The sequence below is a fragment of the Chamaea fasciata genome, unplaced genomic scaffold, assembly GCF_029207755.1.
Source record: "Chamaea fasciata isolate MVZ Bird 193981 ecotype frontalis unplaced genomic scaffold, bChaFas1.0.hap1 SCAF_16, whole genome shotgun sequence".
Lineage (NCBI taxonomy): Eukaryota > Metazoa > Chordata > Aves > Passeriformes > Sylviidae > Chamaea > Chamaea fasciata.
The window spans coordinates 8,414,713-8,430,386 of NW_027094101.1; the positions used below are offsets into that span (position 1 = coordinate 8,414,713).

Below are 15,674 nucleotides of genomic sequence, written 5' to 3' on the forward strand. Positions count from 1 at the left end.
CTGAGCTTTCCATGGCAAAGCTGTCCTCGCGTGGGAGCTGAGCAGGGCTGCCTGTCAGCTTTATCAACCTTGGTACTTCTATATCAGTTGCAGAGGTGTGCAAGTACACCTGGTCCTGGGTGCCCAGGGCAACTTAGAATCCTGGAATGGTGTGGATTGGAAGGGACCTTAAAGCTCATGTCCTTCCAGCCCCTTGCCATGGGCAGGGCCACCTTCCACTATCGCAGGTTGCCCCAAGCCCCGTCCAACCTGGCCTTGGACACTTTTAGAGATGAGGCAGCCCCACCTTCTCTGGGCAACTTGTTCCAGGGCTTCACCACCCTCACAGGGAAGAATTTCTCATAGGTAGATTTTGATAGATCTCAGCTCAGTTTTTGGAAATCTGAGAAAGTTCTGCCACTTAATCTCTGAGAGAGCAACCTCCTGTCCCCTTTGGTGCCCAAGCGTGGCTCTGCCAAGAGAGGGAAGAGTTGACTTGTGCTGGGCTTGAGTTTTTTTTCCCCAGAGGAAATACGCAATCCTCATCCTTGGTGCTTAGCTCCCTGCTGGGTTGTCCTGGGATGCTGAAGGAAGAATGGGCATGGCGATATGTGTGTGTGGAGAGGGCACTACCCCCAGGTGTGTTCCGCAGGGAGGAGCTGCAGTCGGTGCAGCGGGAGCTGGAGGTGCTTTCGGAGCAGTATTCCCAGAAGTGTTTGGAGAACGCCCACCTGGCGCAGGCGCTGGAGGCTGAGAGGCAGGCCCTCCGCCAGTGCCAGCGGGAGAACCAGGAGCTCAACGCCCACAACCAGGTGAGGGTCCCTGCCCTGGTGACCGTGGGCACTGTGCCGAGCTGTGTGCCCATGCTCCGCTTTCCCACAACGGCTCTCCTGCTCTTCCCAGGAGCTGAATAACCGCCTGGCTGCGGAGATCACGCGATTGCGGACCCTGCTGACCGGGGAGGGCGGGGGAGAGGCTGCTGGGTCGCCTCTCACGCAGGGCAAGGACGCCTACGAGCTGGAGGTGAGTTCTGCAGAGAGACACGTGGGTGGGCACAAATGCTGTGTACTCTGGGAGCATGTCACAGCCTAGGAGTGTGTCGCAGCCGGGAGTTGTCGCAGCTATCCGCCCCCCAGTCCGCTCTCGTGGCTGGTCAGCACTGTTACCGTGGACTGCATGAGGCCCAGAGATTCTGGAGTCCTGATCTTCTCACCACGTTGAGCCAGACACTTGCTCTTCCTTCTGCATCCCCTGCTTGTCCCTGGGATCCAATCCATGCAGAGCACTGGGGACAGAAACTGGGGTGTGCAGGGAGCACATCAGCAGTGTAAGCTTGGGCAGGTTCCCAAGAGAAACAGGAGGAGTTTTCTTGTGAGAAGCAGAAGATGGGTGGACCAGAGGCTTTGTGGTGCTGGCATGGGACTGAGTCTCCGGCCCTTGGCCTGATTGCCACTGGGTACAGCAGGTGTCACACTGTGTCTGCTCAGGTGCAAAGATGCTCATTTTTGTTCCCACAGGTCCTGCTGCGGGTCAAAGAATCTGAAATCCAGTACCTGAAGCAGGAGATCAGCTCCCTCAAAGACGAGCTGCAGACAGCACTGAGGGTAATGCCAAAGGGTGGTTCTGCAAATCTTCTTACTGTGCTCTGCTCCTGAGTGTCTGTGCTTAGATTTCAGCCCATTTACACCCAGATTTGAAACCATATTTAATTTTTGCCCTGAATGTAATTCAGTACCCATTTTGGTGTCATCACTAAAGCACTCCATGTATCAACTTAAGACTTACCCCACAAAGGAGATAGTGTGGGAAAACATCCCTTTCAGCGTGATTTCCCCATTTACTGTCACATCAGATCAGATTTAAATGGCACAAACAATCAGTGTTAGAGATCTGCCCAGCCTCGCAGCGGTGGAACTGGTTTGCTCTGGACAAGCCAAGGCCATTTCTGGGAATTCTGCTTGAATTCTGTGTCTTGGCTAAAATGAAAAGCCACAAACAGCCCTGTAGCTGAGGGGCTGCACGCACGGGCAGCGCTGTGTGCTGGCCCTTGGCTCTCAGCTCTCCGCCTGTCTCCACTCCCGCAGTCCCGGATCGCTGTTGGAAGCAGCTCCGAGGGCGTGTGTTGCCCTGGCCAAGCCTCTCTCCCGCTGCCGGCTCTTCTTCCGTTGGCATTTGCCAAGCTCCTCTTCAGTGCATCCACAAACCCCTCGGCTCCAGCTGTCTGTCTGGCTCCATCGGGTTGTTCTTGTTCCCTTGCCAGGATAAGAAATACGCCAGCGACAAGTACAAAGACATCTACACGGAGCTGAGCATCGTGAAGGCCAAGGCAGACTGTGATATCAGCAGGTTGAAAGAGCAGCTGAAAGCAGCCACAGAAGCTCAGGGAGAGAAATCCCCTGTGAACACCACTGTATCGGGATATGGTCAGTCCTCCTCCAGCAGCTCTAAGCAGTCCTGGGTGTCCCGAGCTAACACGGGAATCCTGGAGTGCAAACCCTTGTGCAGTAATGGGTCTGAGTGTAGGACTTGGCCTTCAACCCGAAGCTGATGAGCTTTGAAAGCCTTCTGCATTTTGCATCAGGAAAACCTCCTGATGCAGGGATGCCCAAAAGCCCCCTCTGCCCTTGGGGCAGCACTAAGAGTTGGGCTCATCAGGGCACTTTCCTGGGCTGGGAGGGCAGAGCCCCAGCCCCGTCCTTGCAGGAAGGCAGTGGGCACCAGGCTAATCCCACTTCTTTTGCTTCTTCCCAGATATTATGAAATCAAAAAGCAACCCTGATTTCTTGAAGAAAGACAGATCCAGTGTTAGCCGGCAACTAAGGAATATCAGGTCAAAGGTGAGCTCAGATGTCCTGCCCAGTGGGATGGCAATGAGGAATGCCCAGCATTTCTCTTCAGTGGGGATCCCAAGTGGGAAGAAATGGGCAGGGGAAAAAAAATAAGAATTTCCCAACCACTAGTGCTAACCTGGATGGTTTTTTACTGCAAAAGGACTGACTGTGCAGCCAGGCAGGGCCCACTCCCCCACTCTGGACCCTGCTCAGTTGGAGGCATGAAGCTGCTCCCTGGTTGGATAAAAGACTGAAGTTCACCTTGTTCTTTGGTCTTTAACAGGAGGACTGTCCCAGTATCTGCTCCCTCTTTACAGTTGAAATATAGGTGGAAATGTGCACATCATTCTAGTTTTAGTGTTCATCACTGCAAGATTTTTTGTCTTTATGTGTATCAGCAATGCCTGAGTCCCGGGCATATTTTGCACATGCTTTGCTTGTGTGTTAACATGGTGCAGATGGCCCTGTGCTTCTGTGGTCCTTCTGTGCTTGCTGTTGATCCCAAAGCCCAGTGATGTTGTGCCAGGCTCTCCTTGGCAGCCAGTTACATCATGTGGGACCGCAGGGATAAGAAAGGGCAAATAATGCTGATCAGGAGTCAGCATTAAACATAGGGCAGTTGGGAGGAAGCTCAGCATGAGCAAACCTGCTTTGCCTCTCACCTGGTGTCTCATGCTGATGTTTGAAGTGGTTGGGCAGGCAGAATACTTTGAGCTTGGTGCTCGTGTGGGGAAACACTTGGAGCTCTGCGAGCAGCAGCTCCTCAGCTCAGGGCATCTGCACTGCACCCAGTGAACAGAGAAAGGCTTCTGCACATTTTGGGACAGCCCAGACCTGCTGGGCCACTCTGATGTTGTGTTTCCCTTCACCACTTCAGCTCAGATTCTGTGTGGTCCCCCTGTGTGTTGCTTGGTGGGGAAGGAGAGGAGAAGGAAGCAGGAGCTGTGCCAGGGCATCGCTGCGGGACGGGGGGGCTGGGGCTGTGCCAGCGCAAATTCACCTGGGATTTATGAGCTTCTTCTTTTGTTTTTGTTTTTTGTGTTTTTTTTATTTTGCTTTTTCCTTCAACAGTCCGTTATTGAGCAGGTCTCATGGGATAACTGAAATGAACCCGAGTCCAGGTTCCCTGCCACGTAGGTAAACACACCGGCACCCGCCCAGCGCCGCAGCCACCACGGGAGCGGCCCAACCTCTGCATGCACTGCTCACACCTCCCTGCCAAACCAGAGCCCTCCTTCTCTTAATGACTGACTGACAGGTTTATTCACTGCTAATTCTTTTCCTGGGGGAAGGGGAGGGGAGAAGACAGTGTACCCAAAATCCGTGTGAAACGCAGTCTCTCTGCCTCTTCCTTGGGGAATGTGGCTTTTTGTCTTCTTGCTCTTCCCACCCTCACCAACACAGCTCCATCATCACGGAGAGGATTTGGACATGGTGGGACACGTTTTTCCTGTGTACTGTGTTGGGAGCGTGGGACACTGAGTGTGCATGCCTGAATGACTCTGCATGCCTCAGACTAAACTCCAGCACTGTCCAGGTCTCGTAGGAAAACACCTGTTTTTCTGTTAGCCAGGTGTAGGAATAGTCAGGGATGCCTTTAAGTGTATTTCCCATAACAGCCCAGAGCATGGAAAATGGTCTCAGCCACCTCAGATGCAGAGGCAATGTCCTGGACTGCCCTAATTTCCTTTACCCACAGTTGCTGCTTTTTCAGGTTGATCCATGCCTGAGCAAGTCTTCCCTGCCCAGTAACCTTCTCCTCCTGCTCTCCATCCCTGAGCCTTCAAGGCTTCCAAGCTCATCCAGCAAAAGGAGGGAGCTGATAGAAATGAGGCTAACTCTAATGAGTCAGATATCTCCATTAACTGGAGCAATAGCAAATTTCCTGGCCCATGGCAAAGACTGAGGTGGGAGCACCTGCAGAGGCAGGTTAGGAGGGGGAAGCTCCCAGCACGGTGGGTGGAGAGCCCCGGGAAGTCTGTTGGAAGATCCCTTTATCACAGATATCATCCTACATTAGTCTCACTTCATCAGGCTCACCTCATCAGCAACTGAAACGGTTGTGGGACTGCCCGGGGGCTGAATTTGCTGGAATTTGTGCCATCAGGCAGAACAGTCTGATGATTCCTGGTGTCTCTTTCCATCCACCGAGAAATCAGATGCGAGAGCTGGAATGCATGAGCTGCTCCCATTTAAAGAGGCCCAAAGTAAACTTCCTTTAGGAAGTGTGTGCTCAGAGAGTCTCATCCCAGGAGACTCTGCTGCCCGTTGGAAAGAGAGCACACAGCATTTGGAAATTCAATCCAATTTAGTGCTTTCATTTCCATGCTGCCTGGCAAAGCCCTTCTGTGTTTGTGGGCCTGTGGGAGGAAAAACATTTCCAGAAATACAGTAACCATGGGAATCTGCACAGCCTTGGGGCAAGTTTAGCATGGAGTCCTGCCTTGATAAATACATGGGAAGGAAAACGCAGCCCAAAAGTCCAACCTGCTGCTGTGATAGAACAGTCCTCTGGCACCACAGCCAAGGCAGGGAAAGGAGAAGGGGAGGTGGCTGCCTGATAGTAGGATCATGGAATCACAGAATGGTTTGGGTTAGAAGTGGTGAAAAATCATCCAGTTCCAACCCCCTGCCATGGGCAAGGACACCTTCCACTATCCCAAGCTGCTCCAAGCGCCATCCACCCTGGACACTTCCAGGGATCCAGGGACAGCCACAGCTTGGGCACACTGTGCCAGGGCCTCCCCACACTCTCAGGGAAGAATATCTTCCCAAACCCCATCTATCCCTGCCCTCTGGAAATGGGAAGCCATCCCCTCTTATCCTGTCACTCCGGGCTGTCATCCAGAGTCCTCTCTGGCTCTCCTGGAGCCCCTTTAGGCTCTGGAAGGTCACCTTGAGCCTTTTCTTCTCCAGGCCGAAAAATCCCAATTCCCTCAGATTTTCCTCCTAGGAGCTGATTTCTATCCCTCCAGTCTGTGCCTTTGAAGGTGCCAAGTGTTGGTCTGTAGAGCAAATAATGTTCCAGCTGCAGCATGAATTCCTTGCATGTTCCAAGGACCAGGCTGGCAGGCAGAGCTGTGGGTGGGGACAGGCAGTGGGGCACAGAGGGGCAGAGCCCTGGTTATGGGGACTGTTTTTAGGGATGGGAGGTGGCCGTGCCTCCTCACCTACAGGGACAACTCCTAAGGCAACAACCCCCTAAGGCTTTGTTCTGCTCAGTCTTATGCCGCAGGTTTGGGGCTGCAGGAAGGAGGGTGCTGGCATTAGGCTGGTGCATCCCCTCAGGCTGGTTTCAATTTAAAGCTGCCCTACAGGAGTCAGGCAATTTGTTTCTGGGTTTCTGCCCGTCTCAGTGCTGTGCTGCTGAGTCCCCATGTGTAGGTGATGGATTTTACAGTTCCAAATGCCAGGGGGCTGCTGGCCAGCTGAGAGTTGTGCCTTGAAATCTGGATGCTGCATCTGAATTGGATCAACCATCAGAGCCTGCCAGACCTGAACAGCATTTAGGATTCCTCTGTCTCACCATGGGCTGTCGAGACATCTTTGGCTTGGGAGAGTCCCAGGGTGGGGTGAGAGAAGGGGTGGGATGGTCGCTGGCAGCACACAGCAGTTTCCAGGGTTTCTTGAGCAAATCCTGCACAGAGTGGAGCCAGGACTGTCCCCGTGGGTGCTGCAGTGGTGTGGGAGGCAGGGAAGGACCAGCCTGTAGGTCCTGCTCAGCCTCCTGGGAGCTTCAGCCTAGCAGATCCCAGCTGGCCTGCCTGGGGCTCCCTCCACTGGAATTGCCCCATCCAGCAGTGCCCTGTGAGCTCCGGGGGTCATTCCCAAGTCAGCTAATCCCGCTTGCAGCATGATGTGCCTTTCATTCGCTTCTGGTTCGTCACCTGGTTCATTTGCAATCTCACCCTGTCTCAAGGCACCACCCGCCAGTAACCACCCTCCATAACCGTGTGTTCTCTCTCAGCATGTCCCACTAATCCTCCGCCAAGGAGCCCATTCCTCGCTGCCACGTCTCCTCTGCCTGAGCGTCGCTCCCTCCCCGCGCGCCACCCGTGCCCCAACGCTCTCTGTCTTTTGTCTCTCCCAGAGTCTGAAGGAAGGCCTGACTGTGCAAGAACGCCTGAAGCTTTTTGAATCCAGGGACTTGAAGAAAGACTAGTTCTCCCCGCTCCGCTTGACCACGCGCACCTCCCAGCTTGAGGCAGCACAGCACCAGCACCGTTTGTCTCTCGTTCCTCGCGATGTCCTCGCTGTCGTTCGTCCTGACGCCCCGACGGGACCCGGCGCCGCGGTGGTGGTGCCTCCCCTCGCCTCCCCAGCTCCTTTCCCTGCTTGTGAGATGCTCCAGAGACTCTGAGAGGGAGAGGAAGGGATTGGAGTGGGGTTTTTCCCCCCCCCCCCTCTTCGGCGCTTTGTAGGAGAATCCTTTCTTTACTGTAAACCATTACACTAAGTGTCAGTATTAAGGCTCAGTAGCCTGTTAATAAGCTATAGCTCTGTCGGGAAGAGCGAGCAGGGCCTGGGTGGTGTCAGCCAGACCAAGCTCTTACTGCTGTCTAGAGACCCCGTGCTCAGAGCACGCCAGGAGCCTGATCTAACCATTGATCTCGACTGCATTACTTGCACCTACGAGGGGGGAAAGCCGGGGGAAGCTGTCGGGGAGCGCGAGTCCGTGCCGGCGTCCGCAGCCTGGAGGTACAACACTGACATCTCGCTGGAGAAGGATGCAAGAAGTGATTCTCCTGCCCCGTGACTGTGCCGTATCCTGAATGTAGGTGCCACCGAAGCCTGGCAAGCTTTGGTGACTGCCCAGGTGGTTGTGGATGGGGAGCTGCAGCTACTGAAGTGCACCATCGAGTCGGCCCCGTCGGCGCGTCCTCGCTCCCGTCTCGCTGGTGGTCGGAGTTGGTGTTCCAGGGGCCAAGCTGTAAGATCACTTTCTTGCCTCTGTTAGATCAAGCCCAGCACTCTTATCTTTTTTCTTTTTTTCTTTCTTTTTTTTTTTTTTTTTTTTGCTGTTACTCCCTTCCTCTCATTGAATCCCGTGTATCCTAGGGTCTGTGCGCATGTGAAACTCCCTTTTCCTAATCAAAGGAAAGTAGAGTAGAAAGTAGATCCAATATTGACTGAAAATGCACAGTGCTCAATGCATATAATGCTCCTTTTTTACCAGCTTCTTGAATTCAACTCTTCTTGTCAGCAGGGCAGCTCCTATTTTAATTCTTTAATCTTTTCCTGAAATAAAAATCTCAAAACCAGTATGTGCTTCAGACCTTCTCCTAATAGCTTTTGTATCTAAAACATGCAATTTAGCAGCATGAGGCAGATAAATGCATATAAACCAAGGGATGAGGAGCTGGTAGCACTAGATGGTCACAGCCAGCTGAGCAGAGGCTTCCAAGAAGAAGCCTGTGCTGCTTTGCAGGTGTGAGGCTTCATCCAAGGAGAAATCTCACCTGGAAGGTCACCAGGGCTAAAGGAGGCTCTGGCACATTGGTTTCCCAGCCTGGTGAGGTGCTGAGTGACCACTTCAATCTGGGATGTGGAAGATATCCTGGCCTTCACCTGGAGCAGAGCTTCCTCTTGTGCTTCAGGCACTCAGCCAAGGTTGAGGCTGGCAGCTCCCAGTGCTTCCCTGCTGGTTTTGGGTCTGGTGGTTGGTACAGGCACAGCTCTTAAAGCCCCACGGGGCTGGTGGGCCACCCCCAGTCCTGCCAGGCTGGACCACAGCAGCTTCCAGAGTTACCTTCATCCTCCTGGGAGCAGAATCTCTTTTCCAGCCGACCCTCAGCAGGACACGGTGTCACTGAACCACGGTGGGAAACAGGTTCTTGTCCAGCTTGTGTGGCCTTGCCATGGCCAAGTGTCCAGCTTGGTACCTCACAGCAGGACTTGGCAGCTGGTCCTGCCCCGAGGAGCTCAGCTTGTCCCCAGGCAGGATGCCAGCACTTTGCAGGGGGCAGAGCACCTGTTCCTGCTGGGATGCTCTGTGTGCCTGGGTGTGCATGGAGATCCTGGAGATGGGAGCTGGGTAGGAAAAATGCTCACCCTGTGGGATGCAAAGCCTTTTCCTCAGCAGCAGCACGTGCCCTCAGATGTGTGGATGTGCAGCCAGTCACTGCATCCAAGTTCAGCACAGCTCTTCATGATCGGGGCACTGGAGAACCTGGGAACCTTCCTAACCTGGATCACCTCTCCAGCCACTTCATCCCTGGCTGCTCCAGGTCGTGGTGAGCTCCGATCTCCTGGCAGAGGCTGTGGGAAGCAGCATGGATTTGGGATGGCACCTGGGCCTTGTCACTGCTCTTCCCTTGCGAGGTGTCACTGGCTCTAGGAGAACACCCTCCTCCTCCTCCTCTTCTCTTCAGACTTAGGATGGGACTTTGTCCTTTTTAGCCCACCAAGCAAAACGTTCTTATGTCCTCCTTGCCACGTGGGCCCTGACCTTTCTTAGATTCTCCAGCTAATCCTACTCCTATGCTCTAGCTTGAAGGAGCAGACATTTTCCATGGGTGAGTTGGGCTCCTCTGGAAGAATAAATGGAGACTCTTGGTTGGCTGTACAGACAGGGCTGAGCAGTGGCCTTGACATTGTCAGGATGAGCTGCACCCTCCGGGGCAGTGCTTGGGAAGGATGATTGGGGTGTGTTCAGGGTGGGAGCTCTGAGTTCTGGGGGTCACTGAGAGGAAGAGGAGGAAGGAAGGTGCAGCCAGATGTTCTGAACCCCTGCTGAGGGTTGTGAGCTCACTCTGGTCAGTCTGAGCATCTCTCCAAGGCAAGGGGCAGCACTTTACCTGCCTTTACAGTAAAGAAAAGGAACCTGCAGCACCAGTAAACAGCCCCAAACTGAAATATTCCTGCAGAGCCCAGTACTTGAAAAAAAAGGGACAAGTTCTTTTATTCAAAGCAATGATCCTCAGTTACCCTTCTGCTTTTTCCTGTTCCAGGCTTCATCCACCTTTTGGGATTAATCAGTGGCTATTTAAATTAGAAAGCGTGTGGGCAAGCTGCTGCATTCTGCATCACTCCACACTATTGACAGCACCAGACAGGGAGGTTCAGGAAAAGTCGAGTGCAGCAAAGGCACAGGTGTCTCCTCGTCAGCTCCAAGTAATCTTATTTTTCCTGAGTAAAATTTTCCTTCCATTTGCACCATCTCCCCTGAGCCAGACTGAATCCTTCTTTAAATGTCACCTTTTCTTTGCCCACATATTAAAAAAAGAAGCAAATTGTGATCATTTGCTTCAAAAATAGAATTGTTTAGAATTGGTGCTGACTTGTAAACCAGAAGATTCCTCTTTTTTTGGTACCATTGAACTGGGCTGCAGTAAAACTGGGCTGCATTGCAAAATATGTCACTTTTGTACCTACTCTATTTGATGGCACTTCCACAAGACCTTGGCATTTTTGTCCTGGTTTGGATACTCAGTTTGTTGTGGACACCCAAGCGCACGCACACTCGCTGTGGTTTGCCTTTGCTCTGTATTTTTTCCATTTTTTTTAGGTAAAAAAAAGCTTTCTTACTCTTCTCTTTTTTAAAAACAGAAGTAATTTAATACCTGTATAGCATTCCAAGTGTGCAGTGTAAATATTCATTCCTCAGCAGTTTGCAGAGGGTTCTCTTTTGTGACTGAGTTGTGGGTTTGATTTTTAAGTCTTGTAGCACAGAGGCCCCACGTGTGGGTTGGGAGAGGAGGAATGAGTGTAACGTGTCCAACCCACCCCATCTGACCTGATAAACTGCTTTTTTTGGGTTTGAGGACTGTTATAAATACCTTTTCAAGCCTTTCCTGCTGATCTATGCCTTTAGCTTTGAAGGTACCTGTCCGAAGATCGTGTACAGTCTGTTTGACCACTGTAACCTACTCTGCTATAAATTTGGGGTATTTTTTTCCAGTCAGAGGATTCAATAATCTTGTGTTTGACAGCAGCGTCAACGCTGTGCATGTGCAAACTGTGCCCTGCTGTTACAGAGAGCAGCAACAACTCCCTGCTGAGCCACAGCTCTCCTTGCACAGCCAGCTGGGGCTGTCGCAGTGAGCACAGCGAGCCCCTGGATTTGGGAATTAAATTTGGGATGCCCTTGGGCTTCCTTAGGGCACCACAGCCCCCCCAGCACAGGTACCCATCCCACAGCAGCATGGCCACAGGCTGTAGACTACAACAAGATCCAAGGTACTGCTGCAGACACAGGGAGCACCAGGCTGGGAACAGCCACCTCCGTGTGAGGCTGCTGAGGAAACAGAGGGTGTGGGGTTTACTAGAGAAACCTGACAAGTTGGTACCAGCTGAACGAACCCAGCTGGCCCTGAACTCGTAAACAATGGGTGCAATTAGCATTGTTTTCTTCATGCTTTCTTCACCCTGCGTGCAGGACAAGGCTGCTCACTGTTTGTTCTCACTGAGAGAAAGCAAAGCATGTAAAATGCTGGAGACTATGGTAAGTAGGAAGCAGGAATGCTCCGGCTTGGCCAGTGTCCACCTTCCTGGAATTCTGGATGACTTGAGAGTTTGAAGAATCATTTGGAAGGATGGAGGTTTGGGGGAGGGGGGGGAGGGAAGGAAGCTCTGCTGAGGCTGTGGGTGGTGTCTGATGTGGCAGTTTCAGGTGTTAATGGTCAGTCTTCCTCCGGTGCCCTCGGAACAGCTTGGCCTTGGCTCTCTCCGAGCTGAGCTTCACCCGACTGACCCATGATGGGGACTCATTCTGGGTCAAATCTGTGCTCTGTGTGTCTGGGAACAACCCAGGGGAACTGTGAGCACTGAGGGTCAAGGAGTCATTTCCCAGAGTCCTTTCTGTGCTGATGTGGCTGAGCAGCATCAGGGCAGGGCCAGCAGGACCTGGGCAGTGCTGGGATGCTGCAGCCTCGGGGCTCTCACACTTTTTTTTTTTTTCCCTGCAAAGGGGAAGGGTGTGGAAGGCTCCTGTTTCTCCATGTGTGTGAGTTCTTGTCTCCTTCCCTTCTCCCTTCCACTCCCAGTTTATTCAGTGCTTTTTTAAGAGCCACAATCCTGATCAACTGCTCGCTGTAATAGAAACGTCACTTTTTCTCACTGTATTTATTCCTTACAAACTTTGTGCGACAAGCTAGGCTCCCCTGGATGTAGTTGATCATTTTTACTTTGTAAATATAACTACCTAACTTTACATTAACTATATGGTAATAAACTATTTTTGCACCATCCTTTGCATGCTGTGTATGACAGGTTTCTTTCTAGAAAGAACAAAGAGCAGGGCAGAGGTCAGAGCATGAAAAGGAAGATGTTTGTTTTTACAGTCGCACTTCGCAAAGGAAATGCAAGAGGCAGCATTTTGACAGCAATAATATATTTTAAGTAGTTTAAATCTAGTGCTGCTGAATGGGATTTACTGGAGAATGACTTTCCCCAGGTGCTTCCATACAGGTAACATAATTTTCTTTCCCCCATGCAAACTTTCTCATAACAGAACGAATCTAAAATCTGGGGATGTCCATGTATCATAAATATCTTAATAAGAATCTGCAGGAATTAGAATGCAAAAGTCAGAAGAGGCTTTTGATGTTTTCTGTGAAAATGGTTTATTTAACAGTGCCAATCTCAGCACTACTGGTAACAAAACTGGTAACAGAATATCAAAACCTCTTTCCATCTTGAGAGATATTAAGGCACTTTCTATTCAGTATAAAACAATTCTAACAAAGACACAATTCAGAGTTTGAAATTCTTAGGTTCACATCATCTTTGTCCCACACTGAGTTGTGGGGACAGAGATGTCACCTCCCTCCCCTCGCTGTCCCCAGGCTGGTGCTGCCAGGCGAGGGCACAGACCATGACAAACACCTGGAAGAACCATTTTCCAGACCTCACCTCAAGTGGGTGACCCAGCTCCAGCTGTGCCTGCTCTCCAGATAAACACTGATCCCAAAGAACCATTTCTGTCATTTTCTTCCAGACCTCCCTACACTTCCTTGCTGAAGAGAAGCTGTCACTACCATCTGTGCTCCTGCTTTTACACCAGAGCTCTGCTAACCTTTAACCAAAAGAAACAATCAAAACTTAAAAATTTTTGTTATTTCCCATGGATTTCCTTTTACCAACTTTCAACAATTAATGCCAACAAGAAATGTAACCGAGGCACTTAATCTATAGAAACTCTTAACTCTGCTGTACCCTCTTAATCTCTCCCTTAGTTACCGGTGTAGAGGAGCCCTTGGGCTACAATTCCAATTGGAATTGGCTGCAATCCCACTCCATATCCCGAGCTGGAAGGTGCTCCTTTTACCATTAAAACACATGCTCAGCCCTGTATGAACACACCTTGTCGGCACAGGGCACAGTAAAGAGCCTGCCCAAAGTCTTAATGCGTGTGAATGCAGCTCTATCACTGTCACCCTCACAACCAAACAGTTGTGTCATTCCCTCTAGCACGGGAATGACCCACAGCAAGGGATCTGTGGCATTTTAGGGCAGAGAAAGAACACTTCACTTCTCTGGAGACATTTACCGAAGTCACACCCACATGAACAAAACAATGCTGTCTATACATAATAATAAAATGTGTGGGTGTTACCATGCTCCACTAGCCCTGTGAGGCAGCTCAATCATTTACTGTCTTTGGGAAAAAACCTGTAATTGGCAGGATTGTACTCTTCCCAAATCCTTTCAAACTCATCCTGAAAAGCCTTCACATACTCGGCGTCTTCCACGACCAGCACGTTCTCCCGGTTGCTCTGGATGGCCTGGCTGGTCCAGTTGAGGGAGCCTGTGATGAGCATCCTCCTGTCCACGATGGCGAACTTGTGGTGCATGTACCCGCTGTGCTGGTCGTGGCGCACCTGGATCCCTGCGGGGACACAGAAACCCGCTCAGGGGCCAGCGATGGGCCACGGCCGCCCCCGCTGCGGCCGTCCCCGTCCCCGTCCCCGTCCCCGTCCCGGCACCGCGGCCCGGCTCCCCCGCGCTCACCCGCGTGGCGCAGGCGGCCGATCTGGGAGCCGTGCAGCCCCATGTACTGCGCGTCCGTCACCAGGCGGACGCGGACCCCGCGGCGGTGCAGGAGCTGCACGGTGCGGGCCAGCTGCGGGCAGGAGAAGACGAAGATGCAGAGGTCGAGGGAGCGGCGGGCGGAGAGGAGGCGGCGCACCAGGCGGCTCAGGGCGGTGTCGCCGCTCGGCAGCGGGCACGAGCAGGGCCGGCCGGGCGCCCCCGGCTCGGCCGCCTCGGCCAGCAGCGCCTCGATGCAGCAGGGCGGCGAGGGGAAGAACAGCACCTCCCGCACGGGCCGGGCCCGCCGCCAGGCCGCCGCCGCCAGCGCCACCGCGGTCATCGCCATCGCCATCGCCGCCGCCGCCGCCAGCGCCGCGCCCCCCGCAGCCCTCATGGCCCGGCCCGGCCCGGCCCGGCCCGCGCAGCCGCGGCGGAGGCGGGAGCGGCCCGCGGGGAGGAGCGGCCGCCGCACGGGGCTGGGCCGGGCTCCGAAATCCCGGCACCGACCCTGCCCCGGGCTCCGAACCCTTCCCCGAACACCGACCCCTCCCCAGGCGGCGAAACCCTGACAGTGAGCCCTTCACCACACACCGAGCTCCTTTAATCACAGAATGGTTTGGGTGGGAAGGGATCCCAAAGATCACCCAGATCAGGCATTTCCAACCCCCTGCCATGGGCAGGGACACCTCCCACTATCCCAGGGTGCTCCAAGCCCTGTCCAATCTGGCCTTGGACACTTCCAGGGATCCAGGGGCAGCCACGGCTTCTCTGGGCACCCTGTGCCAGGGCCTCACTCCCCTCACAGGGAAGAATTTCTTCCCAAGATCGCATCAAACCCTGCCCTCTGGCAGTAGGAAGCCATTTCCCCTTGCCCTGTCACTCCAGGCTCTCATCCAGAGTCCCTCTCCAGCTCTCTTTGAGCCCGTTTAGGTCCTGGAAGGGGCCCTAAGTTCACCTGTCACCTTCTGCAGATGAACATCCCCAGCTCTCCCAGCCTGGCTCCAGAGCAGAGGGGCTTCCACCCTTGGAGAATCTTTGTGGCCTCCTCTGCGCTCGCTCCAGCAGCTCCACATCCTCGTGATGTTGTGGGCCCCAGAGCTGGAGGCAGCTCTGCAGGTGGAGTCTCATGAGGGCAGGACAGAGGGGGACAATGACCTGAGGGGACAGGGGTGGCAGAACTGGTACCAGAAGGCTTTGTCTATAACTGCAGCCAGCACTGGGTCCATCACACGGCAGCTGCAGCACTCACCGCTCCCACCTCGCACCCAGGTAGATGCTGCTCAGCCAGGCAGAAATCACACTGGAATAAAGAATTATCCTGCCTCAATCAGTTTGTCTCTGAGGCATATCGTTTGGAGGGAAGGAGGGTGGTGAAAGATGTCTGGAGACACGATTTTTTTCTTAATTAAGTTGTGCACATTCCAGCTCTTGCTGACGGCAAAGGGAGCACCCGCGGCCTCACCTGCGAGCTGCAGGAACCTGCCCAGGCAATCACTTGGCAATCCCACGTATAGATGTGTTCTGGCAGGCAAGCACAGCTGGGCTGTAGGTTCACTGACTTGGCAGCTCACCCCCTTCTTTCCTTGTGGTCATTTTGTAAGTGTTAAGTTAGTGGTTTCCTTGTCCTGGCTCAAAACTGACTCTGCTGTCCATGACAGCTTCATTTCGGGTCAGGATGGAGAGGGATCAACAACGTCCACGACTCACCAAGGGAGAAGCAGCAGCCAGGCTCGACCTCGTGACCAACCCTCTGCTGTTTTGGAAGGAACCACCAGGTTAGGTTTTGATGTTGGATTGCTTGGGAGAGCTGTTTTTTTAAAGACAAAACCAGATCAGTAATCAAGAAGGTCTCCACGCCAAATGACATCTCGCCTGCTCTGTTATACAGCGCTG

The 15,674-nt window shown here is 53.0% G+C and overlaps 2 protein-coding genes across 6 annotated transcripts in view; one reads left to right on the plus strand and one right to left on the minus strand.

Moving 5' to 3' along the window:
• The window catches only part of MPRIP (myosin phosphatase Rho interacting protein), a 73,609-nt gene extending 65,538 nt beyond the window's left edge, over positions 1-8,071 (plus strand). For 4 of the 5 annotated variants that reach the window (XM_066197933.1, XM_066197935.1, XM_066197936.1 and 1 more), the window contains 7 exons: positions 632-791; positions 883-1,002; positions 1,497-1,583; positions 2,240-2,402; positions 2,731-2,816; positions 3,882-3,947; positions 6,901-8,071. In XM_066197933.1, coding sequence (XP_066054030.1) covers positions 632-791; positions 883-1,002; positions 1,497-1,583; positions 2,240-2,402; positions 2,731-2,816; positions 3,882-3,914 — 649 coding nt within the window. In that variant the 3' untranslated portion in view covers positions 3,915-3,947; positions 6,901-8,071. The remainder of the gene's footprint in view (positions 1-631; positions 792-882; positions 1,003-1,496; positions 1,584-2,239; positions 2,403-2,730; positions 2,817-3,881; positions 3,948-6,900) is intronic. The other variant, XM_066197934.1, reaches the window with a different exon arrangement.
• Positions 8,072-12,148: 4,077 nt separating this feature from the next.
• Positions 12,149-14,455, minus strand: PLD6 (phospholipase D family member 6). The gene is given in 3 exon segments (XM_066198483.1): positions 12,149-13,638; positions 13,761-14,184; positions 14,186-14,455. Coding segments are annotated over 3 exon segments (936 nt in total). The 3' UTR covers positions 12,149-13,396.
• Positions 14,456-15,674: the final 1,219 nt, after the last annotated feature.